The 12,554-nt window shown below is 37.2% G+C and overlaps 1 protein-coding gene across 26 annotated transcripts in view; it reads left to right on the top strand.

The window, feature by feature from the left end:
* Ncor1 (nuclear receptor corepressor 1) overlaps positions 1-12,554 on the top strand; it is a 164,671-nt gene that overhangs the window by 41,523 nt on the left and 110,594 nt on the right. For all 26 annotated transcript variants that reach the window (XM_050163639.1, XM_050163640.1, XM_050163658.1 and 23 more), the window contains 2 exons: positions 1,973-2,155; positions 11,508-11,621. In XM_050163639.1, coding sequence (XP_050019596.1) covers positions 1,973-2,155; positions 11,508-11,621 — 297 coding nt within the window. The remainder of the gene's footprint in view (positions 1-1,972; positions 2,156-11,507; positions 11,622-12,554) is intronic.

The following is a 12,554-nucleotide window of genomic DNA, read 5'->3' as shown; positions in this document are numbered from 1 at the left end:
ATTCATTATACATTTTGGATTAATTTTTGGTTATTGTGCATTCAGACACACACACCTCCCCCCCCCCCCCCCGCTCAAGACAGGGTTTCTCTGTGTAACAGTCCTAGCTGTCCTGGAACTAGCTTTGTAGAATAGGCTGTCCTCGAACTTACAGAGATCCGCCTGCCTCTGCCTTTTGAGTGCTGAGAATAAAGGTGTGTGCCACAAACCGCCTGGCTCAGCTTGGTGTACAGAGCTAGTTCCTGGAGAGTGAAGGCTACTATGTAAAGAAACCCTGTCTTGAAAAAAAAATACACAATTTTTTTTGTTGCACATTAATATTTCAAAGTTCTTGGAAATAAATTCTCATTATTATAAAGCCTTCATAACAAGAAAATTTGAAAATTAAGTATTCATTTTTTGCAAATATTAGCCCATTGAATTGCTCTATCTTGTGCAATGTTGATGGAGATTTGAGTTCCTGCCGCGATGCCACAAAGATACATTTTCTTGTCCTTTTAGCTTTTGAAGGTTGATGGTAGTAGTCAAAGCCAAAATTTGATTCTTTTATTTGTAAAAAATGTAATTCTCTTTTGAAGCCAGTGTAATTTACGTTTTAATAGAGGAAGCTCAAGAATTTACGTTTTAATAGAGGAAGCATGAAGTGGGGCAGCTGGGGTTTATATACTAAATGCAAACATACTGGAACTTAGCTGCATTATTGAGTCTAGCAGAATTATCACTGTTTTTGTTGTGCTTTATTTATAGATTTCTACAGGTTTAGGGTATAGCTATGATTTTATTTTACGTAGAATGCCTTTTATATGATGTGTTATGAGGTTTTTTGGTATTACATATGTTTTAGCTGAAAATTGTATACCAAGATGTTTTGGGACAGGGATTTATCTCCTGTGGCACTCACGGTCCAGAACTTTTTCTTGTCTTTTAAATGTGATCAGTCATTTGGTATGTTTTGGGTTCTGTAGTCTTTCTAGCTATTCTTGCTCTGAACTTTCTGTAACCTAGAGAAAGCTAGTACCCTCTCCCAAAATTATGTGTCTAGTAAGCTGCTTGTATCTTACCTTAGACTGGAAATTGTTTGTGTCGTCTGTGTTGGGATGACGTGGTAGACTTTTGGTAGAGAGATTTCCATTCTCTGTTAATGGATCACTGATGATTTGTAGGTACAATGGGATAAAGATTTTTTCTTGATAAATGTGTGGGAAAATGTTGTATGCTGAGGAGATGACACATGTACTGGTACATTGTATGACTTCCATACCTTAGTTTTGGTCCTTGGAAATAACTGAAAACATTTGGTGCTAGAGATTGAACTCAGGACCTCACCATGCTGAACATGTACTCTGTCATTGAGTTATACCTATCCCCCCCCCCAAATTTTCTTTAATAGGAACACTTGGCTTAATAATGGTAAGGTCAATGGACATACAAATACAGCCTTTTTTTTTTTTTTTAAGTATTTTTTGAGACAGGGTTTCTCTGTAGCTTTGGAGGCCATCCTGGTACTCGTAGACCAGGCTAGCCATGAACACACAGACATCAGCCTGCTGCTGCTTCCTAAGTGCTGGGATTAAAGGCGTGCGCCACCACTGCCAGGCTACACAACACACAGGCAATCTTAAATAAAAGAATAATGAATGATATATCCAAGCTATAGAAGTAGTATAAACATCTGTGTTTTGTTATTTATATATTTGCAAGTATGTGTGACTATGAGAATGGATTACCATTAGAGAAACAGCACACTGCTGTTGAAGGGTAGCTATTGTGTCTGTTTATGTTACCCCAGGTACGGTAGTTGACATGTTCACTGTCTTCATTTACCATTGCAACCAATAAATGCTGTTTATATGCTGAGAGTCACAGGCAGATTCTGCTGTGCTTTAAAGTTTGTTTTCTGTTAAGACAGTCTTGATGCTAATATTGGCTGTTCGTGAGAAATAAATTGTTGTTTCTGATTTTTCTTCTAAAGGATCCAGCATTTGGAGGCAAACATGAAGCTCCATCCTCTCCACTGGCTGGGCAACCATGTGGGGATGATCAAAACGCCTCACCTTCAAAGCTTTCAAAGGAAGAGTTAATACAGAGTATGGATCGGGTAGATCGAGAGATTGCAAAAGTAGAGCAGCAGATCCTTAAATTGAAAAAGAAGCAAGTAAGCAATACACTCCTTTCTTAATACAGCTATGTTCTAGAAGTTGCTAAGAAAAGCAAGCATGGCTTTTCATATGCGTCGTATTCTTGTTCTTCATTGCTGCTCGTTTCTTTAGTTTCATTCCTTTGTTTCTCCTGCTATACTATACAGTGTGGTATCTCTGTGCATTAGATATTAAGGTTGCTAAAATGGTAATTTATTTTATAGCCCAGTGGCAGCACATATGCCTACCAGTTTGTGTATATCCTTGTCTTTACATGATAGTTTTTCTTTTTCGACCTGGATGTGAAATAGTTTTAACTATGGTTTTAATTAATTTGCATTGTCTTGATTAGGAATGAGGCTGAATTTATTTTCATGTTTTGTCTTCTGTGTTATGTGCAGGTATTCTCTTGTTTTTTTCTTTTAAGATTTTCTAGCATATCATTTCTTTTCAATAGTCATTTGAGGAGGGAGTTGAACCTTTTTTTTAAATTTTATTTATTTATTAATTAAAGATTTCTGCCTCCTCCCCGCCACCGCCTCCCATTTCCCTTCCCCTCCCCCAATCAAGTCCCCCTACCTCGTCAGCCCGAAGAGCAATCAGGGTTCCCTGTTTTTTTTTTTTTTTTTTTGAGATAAGTTCTCATTGATTATGTTGCCTAGGTTGTTAATAAATTTGTTTACGTTGACACTAAACTTAATAGGTTCAAATGATGCCTTTGCTTCGTTTCCTGAGTAGCTGGGACTATAGACTCATTTTATCGAAACTGGATCAGTGAATCACCTTTTAAAACTGGGATGTAATTCACACCACAGTATTTATTCTTTCAAGGTGTGCCCTTAAGTATTTGTAATATATTCATAAATTTTTGCAGATTATCACCATTATTGAATCTAGAACATTTTGTAACTTCTAAAGGAAACCCGTTATTCTTTAGTACTTGGTGTCTGATTCTAACACTTCTATCTTCTGGAACCTACTTGTCTATTTCTGTCTGAATGAATTACCTGTTTAGTTAAATAGAAGCGTACAACATAGTCTCAAGAATTGACTTTAATCCCAGCACTCAGGAAGCAGAGGCAGGTGGATCTCTGTGAGTTCGAGGCCAGCCTGATCTACAAGAGCTAGTTCCAGGACATGCTCCAAAGCTACAGAGAAACCTTGTCTAGAAAAAAACAAAAACAAAAAACAAACAAACAAACAAACAAAAAGAATTGCCTATGATGTATTTGCATCAGCATTTTAAAATTGTTACTAAATTGATTTCATTGTAGAGCCAATCACACTACTTTTACTCATCTATTCATTAGTTGGTAGATATTTGGGTTGTTTCTATCTTTTTTCAAGGATTATTTCTTAATTATGTATATGTGCGTACGGGTGCCTTTAGAGGCCAAAAGTGTCAGATTTCTGGAGGGCAGGAGTTACAGGTAGTTATGATCTTCCTCATGTGGGTGTTGGGAACTAAACTCTCCAGCTCCATATCTACTTATTTTTTTTTAAAATATTGATTTATTATGTATATAATATTCTTTCTGCATGTATGCCTGAAGTCCAGAAGAGGGCATCAGACCTCATTACAGATGGTTGTGAGCCACCATGTGGTTGCTGGGAATTGAACTCAGGACCTCTGGAAGAACAATCAGTGCTCTTAACCTCTGAGCCATCTCTCCAATCCCTTAAAAATTGATTTTAATGAGCTATCTATTTTTCTCTGCTACCCTCCCTTCCTCTCCCCTACCCTTCTATCCTCCCATGATCCCCATGCGCCCTAGTTACTTAGAAGATCTTGTAGTTTTCTACTTAGATTAGATCCATGTATGTCTCTCTTAAGGTCCTCTTTGTTGTCTAGGTTCTCTGGGTTTGTGAACTGTAGCCTGGTTTTTCTTTGCTTTATGACTAAAAACCATTTATGAGTGAATACATATTTTATTTGTCTTTCTGTGTCTGGGTTATTTTACTCAATATGATGTGTTCTAGCTCCATCCATTTTCCTGCAAACTTCAAGATGTCATTATTTCTGCTGCATAGTACTCCATTATATAAATGTACCACATTTTCCTTATCTGTTCTTCCGTTGAGGGGCATTTAGGTTGTTTCCAGGTTCTGGCTATTACAAATAATGCTGCTATAAATATAGTTGAGCACATGTCCAGTGGTATGATTGAGCATCCTTTGGGTATTCGCCCAAAAGTGGTATTGCTGGGTCTTGAGGAAGGTTGTTTTCTAATTTTCTGAGAAATGTCCATACTGATATCCAAAAGGACTGTACCAGTTTGCACTCCTACCAGCAATGGGTTCCCTTTACCCAACAACCTCTCATGCATAAGTTGTCATTATTGTTTTTGATCTTGGTCATTCTTACAGATATAAGATGAAATCTCAGTTGTTTTGATTTGCATTTCTCTGATGGCTAAGGATGGTGGGCATTTCCTTAAGTGTCTGTCAGTCATTTTAGATTCATCTGCTCAGAGTTCTCCGTTTAGTTCTGTACCCCGTTTTTTGTTTTTTGGATTATTTGTTCTTTTGATGACCAGTTTCTTGAGTTCTTTGTTTATTTTGGAGATTAGCCCTCTGTCTGATATGGGGTTGGTGAAGATCTTTTCCCATTCTGTAGCCTGCCGTTTTGTCTTGCTGACTGTGTCGTTTGCTTTACGGAAGCTCCTCAGTTTCAGGAGGTCCCATTTATTAATTGTTGCTCTCATGTCTATGCTACTGGGGTTATATTTGGGAAGTGGTCTCCTGTTTCAATGTGTTCAAGTGTACTTCCTACTTTCTTTTTTATGAGGTTCAGTGTAGTTGGTTTTATGTTGAGGTCTTTGATCCCATTTGAACTTGAGTTTTGTGCATAGCAATAGATATGGATCTGTTTTCATTCTTCTACATGTTGATATCCAGTTATGGCTATATATCAACCATTTGTTGAATATGCTTTCTTTTTTCTGTTTTATATTTTTTGCTCTTTTGTCAAAAATCAGGTGTTTTTAGGTAAGTGGATTGATATTTGGGTCTTCGGTTCGGTTCCATTGGTCCTCCTGTCTGTTTTTATGCCAATATCAGGCTGTTTTCAGTACTGTAGCTCTGCAGTAGAGTTTGAAGTCAGGGATTGTGATGCCTCTAGAAATTTCTTTAGCTGGAGAGATGGCTTAGTGGTTAAGAGCACTGACTGCTCTTCCAGAGGACCCGGGTTCAATTCCCAGCACTCACATCACAGCTCATGCCTGTTTGTAATTCCAGTTCCAGGGAATCTGACACCTTCACACCAATGCACATAAAATAAAGTTGTTTACCAGCCTGGTCTACAAGAGCTAGCTCAAGGACAGGCTCCCAAGCTACAGAGAAACTCTGTCTCGAAAAAACAAAGAAAAGAAAAGAAATTTATTTATTGTACAAAATTGTTTTGTCTATCCTGGGTTTTTTGCTTTTCCTTATGAAGTTGAGTACCGTTCTTTCGAGGTCTGTGAACAATATTGCTGGGATTTTGATGGGCATTGCATTGAATCTGTAGATTGCTTTTTGTAAGATTGCCAGTTTTACTATGTTGATTCTACCTACCCAAGAGTGTTGAAATAAGAGCGGCAGGGCTGCGTCCCCAACACCCCAGCCGCCTGGCTAGCTTATGCCCGAAATAACAACACACAAATTGTATTCATTTAAAGACTGCTTGGCCCATTTCTATCTAGCCTCTTCTAGGCTAATTCTCACATATTAATTTAGCCCATTTCTAATAATGTGTGTAAGCACCCCAAGGTGCGCTTACCAGGAAGATTCTAGCCTACGTCCATTCTGGGTGGGAGTTGCCTGGGAGAGCAGAGCCTGGCGTCTCTGCTCCAGAGAGCAGAGCTGTCGAGTCTGTCTGAGGAGTCTTACCTCACTTCCTCTTCCTCCTGTTTACTCCTCCCACCTATGTTTTAACCTATCAGGGCAAACAGTTTCTTTATTTAATTAACCAATGAAATCAACGGATTGATATATGACACTCCCACATCACAAGAGTCTGGAAGACCTTTTCATTTTCTGATGTCTTCTTCAATTTCTTTATTCAAAGATGTAAAGTTCTTGTCATCCAGGTCTTCCACTTGTTTGGTTATAGTTATACTCCAAGATATTTTATGGTATTTGCAGGTATTGTAAAGGATGATGTTTCTCCGATTTCTTTCTTAGCCCATTTATCATCTGTGTAAATGAGGGCTACTGATTTTTTTGAGTTAATCTTGTATCTGCTACATTACTGAAGGTGTTTGAGTTATAGAAGTTCCTTGGCAGAATTTTTGGGGTTACTTATGTAAAAACTATCATAACATCCTGTTTTATGACGAAAATACTTTATTTTGAGTATATGTGAGTATGTCTATTTACTGTACTATCTTTAGCTGCTTCTCACATTATTGTTTAATTTTGTGGACATATATTTGTGTCATTCTCAAAGTAGGGATCAAAATTGCTTTTTTATTTTATGCATAGTTCATTAAAAAGTTCGAACTAACAAGATGGCCCGCTGGGTAAGGGAGTTTTCCTCCATTACTGACAACCTGAGCTTAGTCTTTGGAATGTGTGGTGAAGAAGAGAGCTGACTTCTGCAAGTTGTCTTTTGACCCCCATAAATAATAAATGTTAAAAAAGAAAAACAGAAAATAAAGTTTATTTTTTTCTATATATTGGCATTGATACTGTTCATATTTACAGCTTGTGTAGGTTGATATCTGGGCTTTGTGCTTGCATCTATTGGTCTTTTGTTGTAGAAACAATATTTTCTGCCAATTGTTAAAGATATTTAATGATTCTTATTATACAGCACGGTAATTATCTCTATAATTGTATTTTAGTTTTTCTCATGGCTTATAGTAGTTTAAAAAATCTTGTTTGATTTCTGTGAGCTTTAATGGAATTATAGACTATAAGTCTGCCTTTACGAATATAGTATATGTGCTCGTGTTTTATAAGGTCTTTCATGTGCTTTTGTTGTTGGTTTAAATATTCTTCATACGTTATGTTAGATCAAATCATAGGTATTAATTTTAATTAATTTTTTTATTACTATTAGTGTGCAAGTGGGGGAATGTGTGGGTGCTACAATACACATGGTCAGAGAACAACTTTGCAGAGTTGTTTTTTCCTTTTACATAGGTGGGTTCTAGGATTGAACACAGGTCATCAGGTTTTTGTAGCCCATATTTAAAAAATATTTATTTTTTGAGGTATAGGAATTAAGCCTAGAGCCTCACACATACTAGATAAGTACTCTACAACTGATGAAGATCTCTGGTAGTTTGATTTTTTTTTTTATACTGTTAATATATTTTAATTACTTTTTGAAATTCCTTTCATTTACTTTGTATGTGAACATGTATGCTACAATGTGGGTTTGGAGGTCAGAGAATAGCTTTTGGAACTTTTCTTCCACTATGTAGGACCTGGAGCTTGAATTCCAGTAATATGGTCTAGTGGCAAGTACCTTTACCCACTGAGCCATTTTGCTGGCCCTCATTTGCGTGTGATAGCCAGAATTTAACATTGGATGTATTCTCCCTTTTCACTTTTTTTCCTTTTTTAAATTATTTATTTAACTTTTATTTTATGTGCATTTGGTGTGAAGGTGTCAAATTGACCTGGAACTGGAGTTACAGATAGTTTTTACAGATAGTTGTGAGCTGCCATGTTAAGAGGTTAAGTGCTCTTAACCTCTGAGCCATCTCCTCAGCCCTCACCATCCTTCTTTAAGACAGGGTCTAGCATTCATCCCCGAGTTCACCAGTTGGCTAAACTTGTTCTCTAGTGAGCCACAGGGATCTTCCTCTTTCTGCTCTCCAGTGCTGGAGTACAGATGAGTGCCAGTTGACCCAATATGATGCTGCATATTGAGGCTCAGGTCCTCATGCTTGCACAGTTAGTACTTTAACCCCTCCCAGTCATTTCTTTAACCCAATATTAGTACTTTAAATTAACTATTACATCGAATTTTTAAATATTATAGTTTTAACGCTAATGATTTAGTTTTGTAAATTTGCTTGTGTTTTCCATATAATTAATGCTCACAGGCTGGCAGTTTTGTTTCTTTCCAGTTTTTATTGCTGTTTTTCTATTGCCTTATGTATTAGAATAATGTCTTTTATTACTGATTTTGTTCTAAGTTTTTGTAGAAATTCTTTATCAGGTTGAGAAATCCTGTATTTTCCTGACATGTAAAGATATTCCTTTCTCTTTTCATTTAGACAGAATCCTTCTAGGTAGCCCTGACTGGCATGAAACTCCTGGTACTCTGTCTCAGCCTCCTGAATATTGGGATTTTAGGTGTGAGCTATTATGCCCGTCTGCAGATATTTTAATAATAAAGCAATGTTGAGTTTTATTTACAAAGAAGTGCTTGTTTTACATTTGTTTGCTAGCCGTGTAGTTGTCTCTTTTTAATCTCTAAGCGAGCCCCTGTTTTAATGTTTTAAATCACCTGTGCATCTCTAGGTTTAGATTTATTTGTTTGTTTTTCAAGACAGGGTCTCACAATATACTCCAGTAACTTACTCTGTGGACCAGGCTGACCTCAAACTTTTAGAGATCCACTTGCTTTTGCACCTCCCCCCCCCCCCCCCCCGCCTCCCGAGTGCCGGGGTTAAAGGTGTGTCTTGTGCCTTATTTTATTTTTTTCATAAATTGCTACTATTTATTTGGGGATTTAAATTTATGAAAGAGATCAGGTTATATTTTTTTTATAATTTTTGTTATTTTTGAGACAGGGTCATATGTAACCCAGACTGGCTTTGAACTCCCATGCATTAGACTGACTGTCTTGGAACCCCGTGTAATTCTTCTGCCTATGAATTTCTTGAGTGGTGGAATTAGAGGGGTGAACCATTGCAACCAACTAGTTTATACTGTTCCTTTCTTTAAAAAGTATTATTTGTGCTCTTGGGTAATGGTGCACACCTTTAATCCCAGCACTCGGAAGGCACAGTCAGACCTTTATGAGTTTGCTACCACCTGGTTTTCAGAGTGAGTTCTAGGACAGCTAAGGCTACACAGAGAAACCCTGTCTCAAAAAACAAAACCAAATAAGATGTGTGTACATGTCTGTTCAGAAGTATGTGCCTGTACATGCTCAGTGGGCATGAAGGTCACTGGACAGCTTGGTTGACTTGCTTCTCTACTTCCTCCTTTACATGGGTTTAATGTATAACATTCAGGTCGTTATATAATGCATAGCATTCAGGCAAGTTCCTTTACTTGCTGCACGATCTTGCTAGCCTCTACCATTTCTTTCTTTCCTGTCCTTGCTTGGTCTTGGTAAGATTTGAACATGTATCATTTCTAAACTGAGATGGTTAAATATTGTAATTATTTTGTTCTCAAGTGTTGGCAGAACTTAAACATTGATTAAATTAGGTTGAGCTAATGGAAAGATTTGTGTGTGTGTGTGTGTGTGTGTGTGTCTGTGTCTGTGTCTGTGTCTGTGTGTCTGTGTGTATCTGAAGATTTTTTTCTACTGGTGATTGAAGTTTTTTTAAAAAAAGATCAATTATAGTTTGTCTAGAAGTAAGTTCATTTTGGAGGGTGTAAGTGAATTCTCTATAATAAATTTCTATTTGTTTCTTTTTTGGGGGTGGTTTATTCCAAGTCATTTGATTTGATTCTCCATTCTGCTCCCAATTCACAAAACCCCTTCTCTTTCCTTTCATATGCTGGGCCTCATACATTGTAATGCTGACAGTATCACTTTTTTGAGCAGTTTCTTCTCCAGTCTATTATTGTTTTATGTTTATCTTTGCGTGTGTGTGTGTGTTTGTGAATGCCAAATGGTAGGATTGTGTGTATCTAGAGGCCAGGAGACAACCTCAATGTACATGATGGACTCTGTATGCACATGGAGGTCAGATGACAGCCTTAGGTGTACATGATGGACTGTGTACCTGAGCCTGTGTGTTCAGGTGGGGTTAGAGAACAGCCTCAACTGTGGTTCTTTAGGTGTTGTCAACTTTAGTATGGGGACAGTGTCTCTCATTGGCCTGGAGCATTATTAGGCTAGGCTGGCCGGCCATATGAGCCCCTACCTGTGTTTGCTTTCTCAGCATTGGGATTAAAAGTGTGTGCTATTAAGTCTAGCTACTTTTCCATTGGTCTGGTGATCAATGAACTCTGGGCCTCTGTGTATGCTAGTCAAATACTTTGCCAACTGAACTATCATCCTAGCCCACATTTCTTTCTGTGTTTCTTCACTTCTCCCCACCTTGTTATGTACATCCCCAGACCTTGTTGGGAAGATTTTTCTTTTCAGCTGGGTGTGGCCTAACTTATAGAACCTCACTGTTGGTCTTGTTAGTACAGATCATTTTTTTTTCTCTCCCCTTATACTAGACTTTATCATTACTTAATAATCAATGTGGATATTTGCTTAGCTTTTACTAGGTTTCAGGTGCTGAAAAAGGCAATAAAAGCAAATTCCTGTTTATAGTAATAGGCAATATTTACTGAGCATTTAGAGTTGTATATGCCGAGTACAGGTCATTTAATCCTTACTTAAAAACTGCAGGTTAAATAGTGTTGTTATCCCTATTTCATGTATGAGTGACCTAGATACTTAAGTATCCAGGAAAAATTATTATGATCATGCCTTCAGGTTTAAACCTAGACAGACTGACAAACACAGCCTAATAGATAGCTTTTTGCTTTGTAGTTCATATACCAGTTGTTCAGTGTCTCTTGACAAGAGCAATATTACATAGATAGAAAGTTTGGGTTTGGGCTGGAGAGATGGCTCAGAGGTTAAGAGCACTGACTGCTCTTCCAGAGGTCCTGAGTTCGATTTTCAGCAACCACATGGTGGCTCACAGCCATCTGTAATGAGATCTGGTGCCCTCTTCTGACATGCAAGCATACATGGAAGGAATGTTGTATATATAATAAATAAATAAATCTTAAAAAAAAACCCTTTAAAAAAAAGAAAGTTTGGGTTTGTACACCATACTGTTAATTTCTAGGAATTAGTCCTTTTACCCTTTCCTACCATACTGTTCACAACAAACCTTTACAAATACCATGTATCTGTAACATGTAACTTTTCTCAATGTTTTCAAAGGCTATTGTGATACAGTTATAGTAAGTACTTTCCTTAAACTTAGTTTCTCCTTAATCAGAATTGAAATAGTCAAAGTTTTTTCCTTTTGTTTTATGTCTGTTTGTCTATCTTAGCATGGTTTATGATACTTAAGTATTAAAATGCATCTGGTTATTTTGCCTTGAGCTCTTGGATTCTTGAGACTCTTGTAGAGAAATAGTCACCCTATAGAAACAACAAGAAGTGCACAGTGGCATGTGTTATCCTGGCTACTGACGAGTGATCTGCAGCAGATGTTTGACAGTTCTTTCCGGATTTCTTAGCAACAGCTCGAAGAAGAAGCAGCTAAACCTCCTGAGCCGGAGAAGCCTGTGTCCCCTCCTCCTGTGGAACAGAAACACCGTAGTATTGTCCAAATTATTTATGATGAGAATCGGGTAAGTGTTTATTCTTTCCGACAACATATGCTTTAAACCTATTTGACTCTGGATTTCCCAGTTCTGACTATATTCTATTGTAATTACATTAAAACATGAGTTCTGTTTTACATTATATATTGTTTAATTGTTAATTCACTGATTAGAATTTTATCAGCTGATTCTGCTATCATAAACATACTGATAGGTATACAAAACAGCTCTTTTTATTTTTTGAGACATGAAGTTACAGTGCATTCTGGATAGCATGGAACTCTGTACTTAGCTACATAGACTGGGCTAACCTCTTGAGTTGAAGCAACCCTTCTGCCTTTGTCTCCTAAGTGTTATGTGTCATCATGCTTGCTTGCAAGTTTGTTTTGTTTTGTTTCAAAGCAGGATATCCCTATGTAGCCCTTGCTAGCCTGGGCTGTTACACAGAGAAACCCTGTCTCAGAAAACAAACAAACAAACAAACAAAAACACCAAAAAACAAAAAAATTCTGTGTGGACTTTGACCTTTAGGTGGGTTTTCTTTTTTATTTTTATTAAAACTTTTTTTTTGTTTCATTCTCTTAGTTGGCAAATTTCCATCACTTAAGAAATTCAGGAAATAGTTCTGTGAGTTGTGTTTGTATTGACAGTGTTGGCTTTTGACCATTTCTTGGCTCTGTAACTTGCAGTTAAAGGGCAGCTTATTTTACTTCAATATAAAGGAAATGTTACCTCAGAGAAGCTTAACAATTGACTTCTAGAAGACTTGATTTCAGAATATATAATGGAGCCTAATTATTAGTAAGATTTAATAACTAAGGGTAATCATAAAGGCAAAGATCAGGATTGTTGTTTGAATTTATTTGCTTTGTACTGAGTTGATTTATCAGTTGGTATGTTTTATACAGATAGCCAGATCTGAGAGGGATATTGGTCATAAGAAAAGCAACTAATAGCTCG

Source organism: Alexandromys fortis, unplaced genomic scaffold (genome assembly GCF_014885135.2).
Source record: "Alexandromys fortis isolate MF-2015 unplaced genomic scaffold, M_Fortis_MF-2015_v1.1 scaffold_149, whole genome shotgun sequence".
Classification (NCBI taxonomy): domain Eukaryota; kingdom Metazoa; phylum Chordata; class Mammalia; order Rodentia; family Cricetidae; genus Alexandromys; species Alexandromys fortis.
Note: the sequence above shows the minus strand (reverse complement) of the source record. Positions and strands in the feature narration are given on the sequence as shown.